Source organism: Astatotilapia calliptera, chromosome 17 (assembly GCF_900246225.1).
Source record: "Astatotilapia calliptera chromosome 17, fAstCal1.2, whole genome shotgun sequence".
Lineage (NCBI taxonomy): Eukaryota > Metazoa > Chordata > Actinopteri > Cichliformes > Cichlidae > Astatotilapia > Astatotilapia calliptera.
In genome coordinates, this window is record NC_039318.1 from 11,923,327 (window position 1) to 11,941,644 (window position 18,318).

Here is an 18,318-nt window from a genome sequence, read left to right on the forward strand (position 1 = left end):
TGTTAATCATTATAAAGACCCATTTTCTTTGTGAAAAAGAAAGTCATCTCCGGTGAGATAAAATGCTACTGTGACATGCACCTAAACTGTTTAATTGACCTTTTATTGGATCAGGGAGAACCTGGCCTACCAGGAGACAGGGGGGGCCCTGGAATCAAAGGCATGAAGGGAGCTGCAGGTGACCAGGGAAAGAAAGGAGACCCAGGACCCAAAGGGCTGTCTGTGAGTACATGCAAGCAAAGTCCTAAAATGGAAGTCAATCTTTAATAGTACTTGAGAACGTTTGTTTTAAACTGTGTGGTAGTTCTGTGATTTATTATCAAAGTTTTGACATACAATTAGGCCTATATATAAAAACAGCTGTAATTCCTTAACAGTTAATTTAAAAACTTTCGTTAAACTCTTTTTAAGATAATTTAAAGCTAAAATTTGCATTTCAATCACATCTTGTTTTTTTGATTTAAAATCCACTGCAGTGGTGCACAGAAACAGTCTCAGTGTGCAAAACATTTGGCTCTAACTGTATGTTTGAGGATCAGTTCTGTTCATCATGGACAGTGTTTAGAAGACAGGATTATGACTCTGATGCAGGACAGGACTTAAACTTAAAACAGTGTTTATTGCTGGTGTTTCATGGGTAAAACAAACAATAAGAGAGGCATTAGGGAGGCTCAGAGAATATATAGACACGCAGCAGGTAATTAGGGAGACTGGAAACACTGGGGAAAACAGCTGAAACTCCTTTGGGAAAGCAAGACAAGGGAAACAAAACTACACACAGTGACCAAGAGACGAGGGACTATCAAAGCAGGACAGGAAGTAATCAAAAGACGAGAATATCAAATTCTAAGACTTCACAACGAGGCACAGGGGAGGCAAGAAGTGTGATAACGGATGGGAAACACAGACACATAAATTAACTAAATGCAGAATACTAGACACAAGAGGACAAACACAGAGGGAGGAATAAACAGCCAGGAACAAGGAATACAACAAAATACGCTAAATAAATGAACTGTAACCCCTAAACAAACCAAAACTTCAAGCTCCATCTAACTCACAATGCTGGGGCCCAGGACCAGGATGCTGGTAGCTGAATTCACATTTAGAGACAGTGCTACAAAATCAAATTAACTAGCTCCATCGCATAATATTAAATCAAGATACAATATAGATTTTTTTTTTTTTAATTCTATGCCTGACGCATTTTGTAACTCTTTAATCTTCACATTTATACAGTTTTTATTTCAGCCTGTGTGTTTTTCACAGATACTTGTCATGTCTTTTTTTTTCATGTACCCGGTAGAGTATATACATTACTTTCCACTGGAATGCACTTGTTGAAATATGGCTTTATAAGCTTATATACATTCTTTAATACCTCTCTAAATATAGCTTCAGGGACATATGAAGCCAATCTTTGGGGAGGTTTCAATGTGTGCCTGACACTTTTCCAACCTGAGTAGAGTAACAAATTATCTGGGCGAAACTAGGAATGGAAACATTCCACTTGGTGAGGCCAAGTTATGTAAGATCCTCACACTCCAGGGACCTGAAAAAGAGGTGCTCTGCTTTACTTATGTAACTCCCCGAAGAAGAAAAAAGAAACAGCATTTAATCCCTTGCTCTCCCCTCCTATAGTTATCTCCACTGATGCTCCTGAAACTGAGAGGAGACTCAGACCCTTGGGTCAGATCCCTTTACACATTTTAGTCAATAGAGTCTCTGGGCCAGAGTCACCGGTTTCAAAGTGGAGCTGTCTAAAGAATGTGGAAGACTGGCTGTACAAACACTGTCTGCCACCCTGGAAGGCATGTGCTTAGACACAGGATAGGACGCAGACATCCATCCCCTCACAGTGTGTCTAGGTCATGTGAGTGTGTGCACTGAGACTGCCGCAGATTGACAGAAAGTCTTCTGTGTGTGCCCCAGTTCTTTTGAAATAGAAAAGAAGGGTCTTTATAAGGCTTGCCTAGTGTCCCTGTTGTGTCTGGTATTAAAACTGGGTGAAAAATCAAGTAAATCAACCCCACCTCCACACACACACACTTGCCTTTTATATCTTAGTAAGGACATCTAATTGACATAATGCTTTCCCTAGCCACTTACCGTTACCCTAACCATCAAAAATGCCTAACCCTTAGCCTAAACCTAACTGTAGCCCTGACACTAAAACCACATTTTGTGCCTCAAAAATGCCTTCAGACTTATGGGGCCCAGAATTTGGGCTAGAGATTTGCTATTGGATGTTCAGTATACTAAATAACAAATATCAAGTTCCTTTCTTCTCCAATGGAGAAGAAAGAAATAAACAACTTATTTTCTATTGTCAATAATAAGTGTTGGCTTTATGTTTTGCATGTGTCTTAAGACCTATTTGTCTTAGGCACCCACCTTTATGAGTAAATCTCCGTAATTCTACTGAGGATATTGTTGAGAGATTTGCTGTCAGCCCCGATTACATCACATAAGAGAATTTTTTTTTAAAAGAGCCATCTTCTGCATATTGTGTTTTTTGTTTTTTATAGGGGGAAACTGGAGATTTGGGCATGATTGGTTTACAGGGCTTACCAGGACCTAAGGTAAACAACTGAGTGGCCAACATGTATTAAGAGCATATAGAAAAACGATAAAAAATAACAGGAGAGTAGGTTAGAATAAGAAATAACAAATATCTTTTTCCTTGAAACAGGGGCCAACTGGTGATTTAGGACTGAGAGGTTTCCCTGGTCCTAAAGGTCCTATGGGTACTTTGGTGAGTTTAATAGAAACTGAAATAGGACCAGGTAGGCACACAATGGTGCTTTCTTCAGAAGTACTGCTTTAAATCAAATCCCACTCAGGAAAGAACTTTCAGAAATATAAATACATTTCTGTTTTGTTCCCTGTTGTCAAAGTGTTTATGAAGAGAACATGAATGTAGACACATGTGCAGTACACCTTGAAGTCTTTATAGATGTTTTTACTGCTTTTTCAGCAATGTCACTGTTTGTTCCAGGGCTTCACTGGACCTCTAGGCCCTGAAGGAAAAATGGGTCCAATGGGAAAACCTGTAGGTTTTTTTTCTCATTTTGTGTATGTGTGTGTGTAAGACTTGTACAAAGAAAAAGGAATTATTACACTCTGACATTCAGACTTTCACTGTATGTATTGTTTAATTTCCAATAAAGACAGTTAATTGATAATACAGATTGGAATACAGTGCTGTATGTGTCTTTATGCTATGTTATCCTTTTTTGCAGGGGCCAAGGGGTCCAAAAGGAAACGGTGGTGAAATGGTGAGATGAAATCAAACCCTTTAATCAAAACCTGGAAAGTCTTCTGTATTATTATGTCATGATTGCACTCTGCCAAAGTGTCAAACATTCCTGACTGAGAAACACTCGGTTGTCTTAGCGGCCACCTCAAAGCCGTTTGTGCGTGTAAAAACAGAGCTGTAGATGATGAAAGTTACATGAATGTGAGCTAGGGTGTAGTGGTAGTTTTGTTTATACGGCTTTCTTAAAGTGTCGGTGCTGTATGACACTTTAGGCTAAGGCTATGGCTGAGTCATAATGAGCACGCTCTCCTGGAGCGCAGTGTGGGGCCCTCTTGTGTAAACAATGCTGAGGAAGTGCCTTGACAAAATGTTAGCAGGGAAAGCCGCAGTGTAATCCACACAGTCACTTCTCAGTTGTGGTAGTTAGTTTGTCAGTTCTTTGCAAATCCCTCTGCATTTCACCCTACCACACGCAAACACACTGTACTCAATGGGCCTCTAATCCTAGGCTTTACTCAGATGCTGTTAAAATGTGCTCACAATATGGTATGGATATAAAGGACTTGAGATCCCACTTACAGACATCATGAAGTTCAGCTGCACCAATGTTTTGTCCCTAGTCCACCAGAGGGGGCAGTATGTGTGTGATACTACTGTCGCTCTACAGAGCATCTCAGAAGGATTCAGTTCAATTCAATTTTATTTATACAGCGCTAAATCACAACAACAGTCGCTTCAAGGCGCTCGAAGGAAGATGAATCACGAATCTCTTCCATTCTGTTCACTGTGAGGCTGCACTTATTTAATCTATTTTATTTTTCGTCGTGTGTGTTATTTATGTAGAAGTGTATGTGTATCGTAATCATTTTATCCATTTTAATGCGTATTTTCTATGTGCCTGACTCTTTCAGGGGCCTCAGGGACCACAGGGAAGCCCTGGACCCAGAGTAAGTGCTAACTACACTATCACTTTACAGAATGATTCCTACTGTATACACAGAACTACTGTATATACTTCACTGTTATTTTGGATTATGAACAATTATGAATGAGAGTTTTCACAGGTCAAATATACAGAAGTGCAAATGTTTTGAGTCACCTCTCATTCCTTTATATTTTATTAGAAAATAAGAAATAGATGCGAGGATTTATGGAAATGTGCAAACATGCATGGAAATATAGTATGAAAGGCAAAAACTCAGTTTGTGGGCTTTTAATGTGTTTGAAAATCAATATTTGGTATGACCACCTTTATTCTTCAGCACACTCTGAACTTCATAAAGCTTCTTGAAGAACATCCAAAGCTTTTCTTTGGATGTTGGGCTGCCTTTCTTTCTGTTCTCTGTTGAGATGATCCAACACTGCCTCAATAATGTTGAGGTCTCTGGGGAGACCAGTCCATGTGTGATTGACATCATTGTGTGTATCCAGGTATGATTACACCGCATTGGCAGCATGTTTGGGATCATTTCCATGCTGAATAAGGTCAAAAAGCTTTTGATAATCAGATGTTTTCCAAATGGTACTGCATGGTAGATCAAAATCTCTGCCTCCACCATGTTTTACAGTTTGCTGTAGACGCTCCCTGTGGTACCTCTCTCCTGACTTTCTCCCCCTACATATTGATAATGATTTAGATTCAAATTTGGTGTTGCCATTGTTTTACTGTGTCAGGTCTTTGTTGGATTTTGTCCTGTTTCTTAAGGGCATAAGTTTCAGATACTATGTTAAGTTAATAGCTCACTATGTTGTTGCAAAAGTGCAGAAACATTTTATGCTGACCATACTTTTCCTTCTTCTTCACCTCCTTCTTTTTCACCTCCTGAGTCTTGGAGAAACCCTTTCAAATAATCTTCTTCTTCAAATTCTGTTGTTTTCATGTTAATTCCGTTGTTTTTATTGAAATTCGGTTGTTTTCATTCAAACTGTTCTATTCATTCTAATTCTGTTGTTTGTTTTAAACTTCCATTGTTTTCATTCAAATGCTTTTGTTTTCATTATAATTCTACTCGTTTTCATGTTAATTCCGTTGTTTTCATTCTAACTCTGTTTGTTTTAAACTTCCATTGTTTTCATTCAAATTCCATTGTTTTGATTCTAATTCCGTTGTTTTCATTTCATTCTTCTTCTTCTTCTTCACCTTCTTCTTCTTCTTCTTCACCTTCACCACAAATTGTGTTTTGGGGACGGCAACAATTTAAAATTGGTCTATACATAACACTAGATGCTTCTTTGATGCTTTAATGATTCAACAAACAGACAAAAAAACAACGTCAACAAAACATTCCTCCAAAAATGTTCAAGCGCAAGAACTAGACTAAAAATAAGTGAACAAGCAGCCAGTGTCGAAAGAAAACTTCTGAAAGATTTACAGAAAGCCTGGAGTCCAAATCTGTCTCCTTGGAAGCAAAATGTAAAGAAGTGAGAAGGGACTCAAGACTTCAGAGAATGACATGGCGAGCTGGGGTTAGGGCAGTTCTGTGGTTGTACACTCTACCATTTTCCTGCAGTGTACATTTTCTTCAGAGTCCATTGGCGCATACATGACAAACCAAAAAGTGAAATGATGGCAACCACAATGAGATCATTTCTGTGTGTGTGTTACTCATTTTGTCCTTTTCTTTCTACCACCCCAGGGACCCCCTGGCGCTCCTGGTCCAACAGTAAGTATTTTGTGTAATGCAGACAAGATTGCCTAGACAGCAGGAGTCTTGCTTTAATGTAAAATTCAGATGTTGTAATGATGTACAGTTCTTGAATATATATTACCTAGCCTGTAGGTATTTATATCTCATTGTGGTTGGGGGGGTAAATGAGTTACATCTCTCTCTTTCTTCTTTCCTGAAACCTAAGATATGTGCTTTTTCAAGCTTAAATAAACGTTTTAGTAAAAAATAAGTAATACAAGCCATTTTTTTCTGAGTGGCAGGGTATGAACGAACCAGGACAAGCACCTGTTTCCTGTCTTACTCTAGATGAGCCAACAAATGGTGTATGTCAATAATAACTAAGATCTCTGTGATTGTTTTTTCAGTAGCACTGACAAAGCCTTTTCTGGCGTGGCTACTCTTGTTTGTCCCAGATTCTGGATATCATGCAGCTTTCTGCTCTCTACATGACCTTTTCCTGTTCAAACAGTTCCAAGAACCCCCCTAAAACAACTCAGCTGCCTTTTTTGTGTACACACATTCAGTGATCGCTGTGGTGTTTATACTGAGGGGAATTTGTTAATTTTCCCGCAGCCAAAATCAAGAATGTGGCTGTTTATTGATCCAAGACTTATTTTTCTGCCCTTGTGTGGTATTAAAGTGTACACTGACGCTGTTAAAGTTTTCTCACTAAACTGGACATGTCTTTCTGCTGCCATATTTACTTTAATCAATGAGCAAGCTGACAGATTAAAATCTTTCAGTTTAATAATGAAGGCACTGAATTGTTTTCATTGAACTGAATATGGTGATTCTTAATCCACAGAGGGTGTTATATGACGACTTAGCAGTCTACAGTCCATCCGCTTCCAATGATGCCCTGAGGACTGAGGTGAAGCACTTTATAAGGATGGGTAGAGAAGTTATGGATTAGTAGATTTGTGAAGTCAGGTTAAAACTTGAGAGTTCACAGTGTTATCATCCTCGTACTTAACTAGAGTTTCCAGAATATGGAGATGAGCATGCCAGACCAGAACACGGAAGTACTTAAGACTCTACAGTATTTGAGCAGTGTGATCGAGAGCATCAAACAGCCTCTCGGGACAAAGGAGAACCCAGCTCGTGTCTGTAAAGACCTGCTGGACTGCCAGCACAAGTTAAAAGACGGTGAGTGTCTTCACCCATACATGGAAGACACTATTTTGCACAGGTAGCAGGTCTTAATATTAATATTCTTCTCCTTTCAGGTTGGTTCTGGGTTGATCCAAACCTGGGCTGTACGTCTGATGCCTTCCAGGTGTTCTGCAACTTTACAGCAGGGGGACAGACTTGTTTACATCCAGTGTCAACTGATAAGGTAACACTGAACGAGTGGGGAAAAAAAGGACTCTTTTACTCTTACTTTAGACCAGGGGTGGGCGACTCCAGGCCTTGAGTGCTGGTATCCTGCAGGTTTTAGATATCATCCTGGGTCAACACACCTCGATCAAATGATTCGTTCATTACCAGGCTTCTGGAGAACTTCAGGACATGTTGAGGAGGTAATTTAGACATTTGAATCAGCTGTGTTGGATCAAGGACACATCTAAAACCTGCAGGACACCAGCACTCAAGGCCTGGAGTTGCCAACCCCTGATTCAGACCATAGTATTTAACACTGACGGTACAAGAAAAGTTTCATTTTGATTCATTTAGAGTTAGTTTTATTTTGCTATACTGCATTATGCTTATATTATTTTACTTTGCACACTGAAACAAAATTATTCACAAAATTATAAAACTATGACAGAGGGTTGTACTTCCTTGTACTCTCTTTAGCCAAGGAGTTCTAGTTTTGTGTCAGCTGAGCAAAGAACACCTTTCTAGGCTGCTTAATCTTTCTCCAGGTTGTCTTTCGCATACTTCATTCTAGCTTGAAGGTGTCTCTTCTGAAGAAGTGCAGTATTTCTTGGTCTCCAACCTCTTAGTCCATTCCTGTGCAGGGTTCTAGTTACTGTCTTAAATACTACTTCTTGACTTGGCTAAGTAACTCACTGCTGTCTTGGCAGTTGCTCTGGGGTCTTTAGACACATCTCTCACTGGTTTTCTTTCCAGATTCTTTGAAAATGTTCACTTCCTTCCATTGACAGGGTTGTTCTGTACTGTGTGGCTGTCTCCAAGTTTCTTGATGATACTTCTCACTCCAGCTCTTTGCATATCCATCTCTTGCTTTGTGAGCATCAGCAGTTCTTTTTCCAAGTCTAAACTGGTTTGTTTTCCTTTTGACATGATGCTATAGTGTTCACAATCTACACCGTCTGTGCACTTTCTCTCTCCAACAGATGGTATTTGACATAGGAAATGTCCAGATGAAGTTTCTCCATTTACTGAGCAGTGAGGCTAGCCAAAGCATCACGTTTCACTGCCTGAGTTCCCAACCCTCCAGCACCGCAGACAGCTTCAGCTCCAGTGGACACAAAGAGAACACCAGGCTTCGGTTTCGTGGCTGGAACAAACAGATGTTTGAGAAAGACACACTACTTGAACCACATGTGCTACAAGATGAGTGCAAGGTAATGTGGTGTTTAAAAAAAAAAAAAAAAGTGCCTTTGTTTTCGTCGTTAGGGCAGTTTGATTTAGTCGTGAGCATTTTCTGTGGTTATTCTTACAGAAACCCACACATAATTCTGCATATCAATAGGACTGTCTCGTGAAATTATGACTTGCTGGGACTGATTTGAAAATGTAAACTGATATCCTGATGATATGCTCTGATATATTCTTTATGCTGGTGATAAATTGTTGGTTGTAATTAAATAGGTGACAGCAGAATTTTAAAGAACTTCCTAAAGATATATATATTTTTGTATTTACTAAAAGTCATTACCACAAATAAATAGAATCTGCTCCCCTCCCCCATTTGTCCTGTTCCAGATCCAAGATGGCAGCTGGCACCAGTCACGATTCCTCTTCCATACTCAGGACAGTGGTCAGCTACCAATTGTAGACATAGAGGAATTTCCCACTTCACAAATCAACAGTCAGCGAAACGTAGAAATCGGTCCAGTCTGCTTCCTCTGATACCAACATCCCTATCATCGAAGCCACTTTTATAAACCACTTAAATCCGCAGATTTTTAAAATTTCCTACCAAAGAGATGCTGGCACAGCAAGGCAGACTGTATCCCTGAGAGCTTGTTGCATTTGCTGGAGAGCTTCAGCAGGACTTACTGTGAGACTAACAAAAACCCAACATCGAACGGCAGGCAGCTCTACCTGGGAGAAATCAGTCTCTGTGGAACACCCATGCCAAAGAGGACAGTGTATACTGATATTTATCTAATCAATGTGTAAAGTATTTGTTTAGTTTTCACTCAAAAGGTGCATTGGGCCACTGCATATGGACCCATTTTACTTCCTGATGACGGGGGTAGGGCCTCACATTGCAGCAGCCTGTCCAAAACCCAAAACTCAAACCTGCCATTCACTCATGTTCCACCCCTTCAACTCCCAAACACACCATCCTTGGAAGGGGTCGAATCCAAAGGATCATGCCAGGCCTCTGCAGAGGGCACTGTCTAACTAAAGGTGCAATAGCATATGGAAAATGTGTGTGCTTTAAATATTTCATTGTCCAATCAGAGGCTATATTTGATATTGTTTTTCATTATGTTTTTGTCTTCGGTCCCATCCAGTCGGACCTGTACATCTTGACAGATGGTACTCTACCTCTACCTGCTTTCAAAAATAGTCAAATTAGTCATTTTTACCTTTTGTTTTGTATGTACCGGTTACATCAGAATTTGTTATGTTGTTTGAATGCTTATGTTGATTTGGTCACTTCTAATTTATGAACCATTTTTTGATACACAACATATTTTCATAGCTTTTCCTACTATGTGGTAGTTTCCTCAGGGGAAACCTATCATTGGTGCTGCAACGTTTCCTGTGTATATATTGACAGCATACTTCAATGTTTATTTATAACCTGGTTTTTTTTTTTTTTTGGTTTGTTTTTAGATTTATTATTATTTTTTTGGTCACATTACTGTGGTACAGTAAGTTATACTCTCAGAGAACTTGCTTACTTGGTCAACCACAGCTCGGTCTAGAGGAGTATTTATGTTTGAAGTGTGTGTGTGTGTGTGTGTGTGACTGTGTGTTCATCATACTGCTTTATAAATTCATTCAGAAGTCAAATGCAGCTACGGGAGGACAAAATCAAAAAACACAGAAAACAGTCATCATACTCTTAAGTTATGTTACCATTAATTAAGTGTAATTATATAAAGTTTGTGGAGGACAAAGTTGGATGCAAATGTGTAAATAAAAAATAATTTTAGAAACAAATAAATGGGACATTTTATCCACATGTGGTTTTGTTACCTTTTTTTTGAATGAAGGACATACTTGTTATAAAGAGTGGTGGAGTAATACCTCATTATCAGTTTCAGATGTGCACAATAACAGGTTGAGATCTGCACCCAGTGTTACTTAAGTAAAAAATTTCCCCCCTAATGTTACAACCATAAAAATACACTGCTAAAAAATATTAAAGGAACACTTTTTAATCAGCATCAAATCTGGGATATTAATCTGGTCAGGTAAGTAGCAGAGGGGGTTTCAGCTGCTTTGGTGTTAATGAAATTAACAACAGGCACACTAGCGGGGCAACAATAAGACGAGCTGCACAAGAGGAATGGTTTTTATAAGTGGAGGCCACAGGTGTTTTCTTTTCCTCGTCGTCTCTTTTGTTTTTTCACAAGTTTTGCATTTGGCAAGGTCTGTGTCACTGCTGGTTACATGAGGTGATACCTGGACCCTACAGAGCTCGCACAGGTAGTTCAACTCCAGGATGGCACATCGATATGTCCAATGCCAGAAGGTTTTCTGTGTCTCCCAGCAGTCTTAAGAGATAAGGAGGAGATTCCACGAGACAGACTGTTTCTCTAAGAAAGATGAAATAGTTGTAGAAGGCCCTTAACCCAATAGCAGGACCTGTATCTGCTCCTTTGTGCAAGAAGGAATAGGATGAGCACTGCCAGAGCTACAAAATGACCTCCAGCAGGCCACTGCTGTGAATGTCTGACCAAATTATCAGAAACAGATTTCATGAGGGTGGCGTGTGGCCTGACATCTTGCCGTGGGCTCTGTGCTCACTGCCCAACACTGTAGAGCCCTAATTGCATTTGCCATAGAAAACCAGAATTGGCACCTCATGTTTCTTACAGTTGAGAGTAGGTTTACCCTGGACACATCTGCCAGACGTAAAAGGGTCTGGAGAAACTGTAAAGAGTGTTAGGCTGCCTGTAACATCGTCTGGCATCTCGACACATCTGCCATTAGATATTAGGATGAAATCCTTGGAGCCATTGTCAGATCCTATACTGGTGCAGTGAGTCCTGGCTTCCTGCTGGTGCACAACAATGTGGTGAGAGGAAGCAGGCAGTTCCTGGAAGATGAATGAATCAACATCATTGCCTGCCCCCCCACGCTTGCCTGACCTGAATCCAATAGAACGGCTCTGGAAGTTCTGTCAGTTTGCTTCTCACGCTGTTCAGCAGCGCAGTCATGTACAGATCTGAGTGAAGCTCCTCCAGGGTACCATCTGTCATGCCATTAGGAGCATGCTCTGATGTTTTCAGCACGCCCCAAAATGGACTAGTCTGCTGTGTCATTTTTTCACCTTTTGGGGTATCAGTTGATATAGCATCTTTTCGTTCGTTTACCCAGTCCACATCAGTATAAATATCCAGCGCGATTTTTTTTCCAGTTAAGATCTGATGAGTTTTCAAAGTCTTTATTTAACTTTAAAAAGTGACACTGTCATTTTATAAAACGAATTCAATTAATTCACAATGATGCAGCGGTTAATCACAGTAATAGCGTCCGAATGCAGTGGCCTACTGAGGCCCTTCTGTGTGGAGTTTGCATTTTCCTCTTGTGCCTCTTGTGGTTTCCTCCCACAGTCCAAAGACATGCATGTTAGATTAAGTGGTTATTCTAAATCAAGGAGCAAATGTGAGCATGAATGGTTGTTTTTATGTTTTGGTCATACAATAGGACGACCAGTTCAGGGAGTGCAGGTAGTATAGACTCCAGCTTCTCTGCGATCCTCAATTAGAGAAGTGATTAAGAAGATCGATGGATGGATGAATTCACTTTTCTTTCCAAACTGCTGATCAGTTTTTTGAGGGATGTTGAATATGGTGCATGGGCATGTACCCTCTTGTTCACACACACACAGCTTAAAGAAATCTTCTTTAATTCATATCACTCACTCCTTTAATAAACACAGCCTATATAAACACACATAGAAATCTCGTGAGAAAAGAAACTCAAATAAGTGCTGGAGCTTGTGAGAGGGTCTGATGTAGCTACTATCCTGCCCAGCGACCCATTATTGCTCTTACTTCTTGCATATTCTATTATCCGTGTCTATTTTCAATCTATTTTAAGCTTGGATACACTGGCAGGCACAGAGACCAAAAATAACAACAAACAAACAACAACAAAAACAGTGCTGGCGAGCTGATCATGGGATGCATTTCTGACGCGCAGACACCGAGAGGCGCCAATGAGCACATTTTCCAACCGGAACTTGTATCCACGTGCTGGCACCGGGGCGGAAGAGCATTTGTTTTGATCCCGGCGTGTCGCTTCGTCCGCGTGCAACTACAATTCTCCCGTTATGAGCGCAGTAATTCTTCCAACAGCACACATAATGTCATCCGCGGAGAACAAAGTCGAAAATAGCAGCACCGAAGAAGAGGAGAGAGGGAAGAAAAGAAAGATGTCTCTTTCCAGGTAAGCGATTTAAACCGACTGCAGCTCAGCCACAAAACTAGGACAATATTTTGCGTTTGCTGTAAAGATTGTTTGCTCAGCTTCACTTCTCAGAGTCGGCATAATCCTAATATTTGTTAACCGAGTAGCAGATACATCTGCTGTCCCATACCAGATGCTACTTATCGTAATATGTTTATGCTAGGCAGTTATGAAGTTAGCAGGCTATTAGTTAGCTTCAAGTGAGACCACCACAGCCAAACTCTTCACTCTGTTTCTTCTTCGTTTATTAACACTTACTTTAACCTTTTAGTATATATTAAGTATATCTCCTAAAGTTTGTCACACAAAACATTTTCTGGCTCAACTACAGGTTATGTGTGCGTGTTGAGCACCGTTACTTGTTAAACACACTCACAGTTTGACGTGTTGTATGTCCTGCAGTTGTGGTGTTTGCGGATCAGAGGAGGCCAAGTACAGGTGTCCAGCCTGCCTTACTCATTCCTGCAGGTGAGATGAATATCCTCTGATTAAGTGCTAAAGCCTTAGCAGCAAATACACACAAAAACGAAGCTGCTTATCCATAATGTGGTTAGGACTAATTGTGCTTTTGTAAACCACTGGGTGACTTCACCTCTTTAGACCTTTATAAATTCAAAATGTAGAAGTTTATTCTCTTATTCTTTCATGACCATCTTCCAGGATGTGGCTGTTATTGATTTATTGATACTCTTTTAAAAATTTGTTAATATACAAATATTTTAAGTGGAATAGAAAGTGACCTTATTGTGAAGTAATTTAAAACTGCAACACATTTTCACCTTGTAAAGTGTCCCACTGGTGTTGCATTGTTTGCTTTCACCTATCAGAGAGCACAGTGTGGTGCTGTGGAATAATAATAATCCATGGAAAAGGACAGATTTTGGCATCTTAAGTCATCTATGTCAATTAAGTTTTAAATACTGTCATAGAATAAACAGTACTTCTGTATGCATGAGTGTACTGGACAGCATTCATAAGTGAGGTCCAATCACATTTTAACTCCAGCTCTCATACTCTGTTGACTGTATATAGAAATGGCACTTATTCCTCAATGGTTATTGAGGTATGTGGTGGACACTCTAAACTGTATTTGGGCTGTGATCATTTCATTTCAAATTGCACCTGTGAATGGACCCCCAATTCTGAAACCTTTGTCATTACCTCTTTTCCCTTAAGGTAGTGCAGTTGAGAAGCAGACATTTTGACAAGTTGTCCAAAGAAACTCATGACAGAGTTAGCGGGTTGTGTATGGCAGTCCTTTGTAAACTAGTTGCCAGAGTCTGACCCATAGCCAATAACACCAGAGGTTCCCATTTTTTCAGCCAAGCAATTAATAGTGCTGTGGTAGTTTCAGCTTTTTGTCATTGGCAAAAAGCTGAAATGACTACCTTCTAGATTGGCCATTGCACTGATGGAAAATGGTTCCAACATTTTTGAAGTTAACTGTTCATTTAATCACATCGCACAATCTTTTTTTATTAATTTATTAGGTCCAAGATTTCATGCAGGAAAAAAAAGAGACATAACATTTACAATGTCATCACAGACAATTTTGTGTTTGTAGTGTTAAAGCTCCACTGGGATAGCATAATTCTGTCTTCCATTTGTTTTCCATCGCTATTTAAAAAAACAGAGGGAAAAAATACCCGGTAACCTAAGAATTACAATCTTCCACATCTTCTACCCTTACGTGCAGATAAATATTATCGATGACTGACAGATGGCCGTGTTTTTGTTTTTACTTTCTGAACTTTCCTTTGATTCATGTCCAGCATCAGCATGCCTCAGAACAGCATGCCTCACAAAATCTCAATGGTCCGTTGCCCATTCTTGGAATTCTGTCGATGCTAAAGCATTTACAACTTCACCTTCTAATACTGAATAGTACAAAAATTATATTGCTAAACATTTCTTTAAGATTTATCTGACGGGGGCTAACAAATGTGCTTTCCACTCTCGTATTGTTGCCTGTTGTTTTGGGCATCATTCAGCATTCCTTTTACATAGTTTCTAGGAATACAGTCTCTGGTATGACTTGGGCCAGATATCCGTCTTTCAGCAAGAGTGCGAAAACTGGCCTAGTCATGCCAAGGTTTTTGTGTTTGGTGTGAAGGAGTGTACGTTTTTATATTTAACCCCCCAACGCCTCGTAGATCTCCTTTTATACATGAGCTTTTAAGACTTCTGCATCATCAGTTCAATTCCCAAAAAACCCCAAATAAACTGCACAATATATTTTTAAACAAATGCCAAACGTGTAGCAAATATGATACAAATCGAAACTAATTTATACAAATTAAGATTTTTTTTTATTGTATTTTTTAACGTCAGAAGGTTAAATAAATACTCCTTTTTTTTTTTTCTTTTGAAAAATTAGGATTTTCCTGGCAATTATTTCATGGTACAAGCTTTAAAGGGTTAAGATCTTTCAAAAACAACACTTGAAGTCATGACAGAGAGCATGTTTAGCCTGGTTATCAGCTGCAGCTGGGAACATCATCTCAAAGATAAGAGCAAGCCTCACTCCAGAGCATGTCCACTGCAATTGTGAATCCATGAACTGATTTATCTGTAAACTTTGGAAACTTCTTATTTTGGACTTAATATTTGTATTTATTTTACTTTTATTTTGACGGTCCTTTTGAGTTGAATTCATGTGTTCCCTGGGTCACTATTTTAATTTGCTGTTGGATGAGACAACAGGGTGATTCACAGAGTTGAGCAGGTGAGATACTGAAATAATCGTTGAATGATCAAAGAGAAATTGACAGGTTAGTTGACTACCAAAATCATCTTTAATCTTGTATTATTTAAAAATGTCAAACATCCCGCGTCAGGCAGTATTACCCAATGTTCCTTTGGGTTATTTTAAAAAACAAAAAAACAGTACAGTTTGTTTGTTTTTAACATTTTTCTTTGGCTCCCTTTCAGGCAAGGATTTATGGTTTACATTGACTAGCACAATTCTACATTCTGTTTTTATTTACATTTCACACAGTGCCCTTTTTTGTGAACTGGCTTAATCATTCCAACCTAAACTCAATTTCCTTCGGGGTCAACCTTTGGGATCAATAAAGTTTTATTGAATTGAATTGAATAAGGAAATGACTGCCTACCATGACTGTCCGTTTATCTTTTGTAGCTTGCCGTGTGTGAAGAAGCACAAGGAAGTTTCAGGATGCAGTGGCGTTAGAAATAAAACAGCATTTGTGACACTGTCACAATTTGATGAAATGGCACTTCTCAGTGGTGAGCAGCCTCTTTGCTGGTATAAGTCATTCTATTAATGTGTGTTATCATAGAAATGTGCTATTTTCTCATTTTCATAATTACCATTGGCCCTTTGTCTCAACTGTAGATTACAGGTTTCTAGAGGATACTGGCCGATTTGCTGATGGTGCCACCAGAGACAACCTCGTCCAGGCTCCTCGTGTCACTGTCAAAGTAAGCCCTGTGTTGATAGATTTAGTGTGTTGAATGTTGTTTTGTTTTAAATTTTTGGGCATATGTGAGCATGAATTCAGAATGGAGTACAGATAAATTCTTGTATTGTTTTTAGTAACAAACACTAATAATTGTGGCCCATTCTAGCTTAGATTTCCACTGAATTCAACTCGTTCTGCCCCTCAGAGTAAGCCCAGTAATAAAATATTTCGGGGAGATGTATACCTTTATTTGTTTTATGATGTTACAAACATAAAAAAGATTTAAATATGAGTTTTAAATGTTAGTATAATAAATTAAAATAGGGTGGGTTGCTTTGGTGAGGACGTGTGCTATTTAAAATAATGGTGCTTACTAGAACCATATACCTTTATTCATCTTGTCCTAATAGACTGGTTCAATAGTGTAGTGGTTTACATATTTACCTAACAAGCAAAAAAAAAAATCCCTTTTTTAAATCTGGGAGAAGACCCAAATCCCTTCATAAGGAAGTGTGACAGTTGTCAAAAATCTGCCAAATCAAACATGTGGAGCTACCTGATGAGGAGAATAACAGATAAGCACAGTTTGTTGGAGAACTGTTTATGACCCCTGGTGAAACCTTGTAGAAAAGCCAAAACCCTTTAAAAGTGTGGAGCACATACACTTAGTTGACACTCTATTAAATACACTTTGCTAGTACCAGATTGAACCAAGGTGATGGAAGCATTCCTCCAACTCTGATTCATAATTTGTAGCATTAGGCAGCTGCTGCACATCTGTGATGAGAATCTCCTGTTCCACCACATCCCAAAGGTGTTCTATTGATTTGAGATCTGGTGCCTGTGGAGGTCATTTGAGTACAGTGAACTCATCATCATGACATTGGCGTGAGATAATTTGAGCTTTGTGACATGGCTCATTATGCTACTGGAAGCAGCCATCAGAAGCCATCAGGGAACACTTGGCTCAAAAAGGAATTCACATGGTCAGCAGCAATACACACATGTAAAGATCCTCATTTGATATTCCTCACCATCACCATGCCTCCTGACATCGCACCCACATTAAACGCAGGGACTGAACCCTGGGGCGCACTGGCAGAGGCGAGGCTGCCGGACACCGATGCCACCGGGCCCTCTGACCACCACCAGTAGGCAACAGGTGAAGTGTCTTGCCCAAGGACACAACGACCGAGACTGTCGGAGCCGGGGCTCGAACCGGCAACCTTCCGATTACAAAACGAACTGCCAACTCTTGAGCCACGATCGCCCATAACAGAACACACACACATTGGACAAAACAAACAAATGGCCAACTGTACCCTCATACATACAATAATAACACTGAACCATTGAACTTACAACCACTTGCACTTTATATAACTAACTACTGCATAATTTATCCATATCCATCTCAATGATCTCAGTTGAGATCATTGAGATGAAATGCTGGATAGACAATCATACTGTACAATACAATAATTATAGTTTTTACAACTGTTTATTAATACTCGCAATTGTATATCTACAATCTGTATAGTTTTCATATTTCATATTTCTGTATAGTTTTCATATTTTTAACCATATTTATAACCTCCATTGTACATTGTAACATACCTATAATTAGAGCTGGGCGATAGAACGATAACGATATGTATCGCGATATAACTTTTACTCGATAGAGAAATTAAGCTATCGCGATGTACCTCGCCGCTCTTGTCCTCTTAAAATAAAAAAAAAAAAAGTAAAAAAAAAAAAAAAAAAAAAGGTCAGCCAATCCAAACTAAGTAGCGCAGAGCCGAACCAATGACAGCCGCAGCGTCACGTCGCGTGACTTGTTACGTACAGCACAAGTGCCAAGCCGCACGTGTGTTTGTTTGGGAAGCAGCCAGCGCGTAATGGAGGAAATGAGTGTGCCGACTAGAAAAATCAACCGAGCGTGACCGAAGAGAAAACAGATGATGGTTCCAACGTCGGAGAGATTGTTGAACGGAAGAGCCATAGAAGTTCCGTAGTGTGAAGGTATTTCGGCTATTTCAAGTCTGACAAAAAACAGAGTAGCGTGCACTGTAAATTGTGCCGAAAGCAAGTCTGGAAATACAATAAACTGGTGCATGCGTCACACTGTGCGCCACGTTATTGTTTCGGTGAAATGAATTTCTACAATACTGTTACTGTT

General features: G+C 39.5%; 2 protein-coding genes across 3 annotated transcripts in view; both read left to right on the forward strand.

Moving 5' to 3' along the window:
- Positions 1-10,049, forward strand: part of col24a1 (collagen type XXIV alpha 1 chain) — an 87,837-nt gene extending 77,788 nt beyond the window's left edge. The window contains exons 49-60 of the mRNA XM_026146179.1: positions 115-222; positions 2,529-2,582; positions 2,693-2,755; positions 2,999-3,052; positions 3,243-3,278; positions 4,171-4,206; positions 5,896-5,922; positions 6,734-6,799; positions 6,906-7,074; positions 7,155-7,264; positions 8,229-8,459; positions 8,821-10,049. Coding sequence (XP_026001964.1) covers positions 115-222; positions 2,529-2,582; positions 2,693-2,755; positions 2,999-3,052; positions 3,243-3,278; positions 4,171-4,206; positions 5,896-5,922; positions 6,734-6,799; positions 6,906-7,074; positions 7,155-7,264; positions 8,229-8,459; positions 8,821-8,967 — 1,101 coding nt within the window. The 3' untranslated portion in view covers positions 8,968-10,049. The remainder of the gene's footprint in view (positions 1-114; positions 223-2,528; positions 2,583-2,692; positions 2,756-2,998; positions 3,053-3,242; positions 3,279-4,170; positions 4,207-5,895; positions 5,923-6,733; positions 6,800-6,905; positions 7,075-7,154; positions 7,265-8,228; positions 8,460-8,820) is intronic.
- A 2,181-nt stretch (positions 10,050-12,230) lies between these two features.
- znhit6 (zinc finger HIT-type containing 6) overlaps positions 12,231-18,318 on the forward strand; it is a 45,082-nt gene continuing 38,994 nt past the window's right edge. The window contains exons 1-4 of one of the 2 annotated variants that reach the window (XM_026147485.1): positions 12,231-12,693; positions 13,117-13,182; positions 15,857-15,963; positions 16,073-16,158. In XM_026147485.1, coding sequence (XP_026003270.1) covers positions 12,578-12,693; positions 13,117-13,182; positions 15,857-15,963; positions 16,073-16,158 — 375 coding nt within the window. In that variant the 5' untranslated portion in view covers positions 12,231-12,577. The remainder of the gene's footprint in view (positions 12,694-13,116; positions 13,183-15,856; positions 15,964-16,072; positions 16,159-18,318) is intronic. The other variant, XM_026147486.1, reaches the window with a different exon arrangement.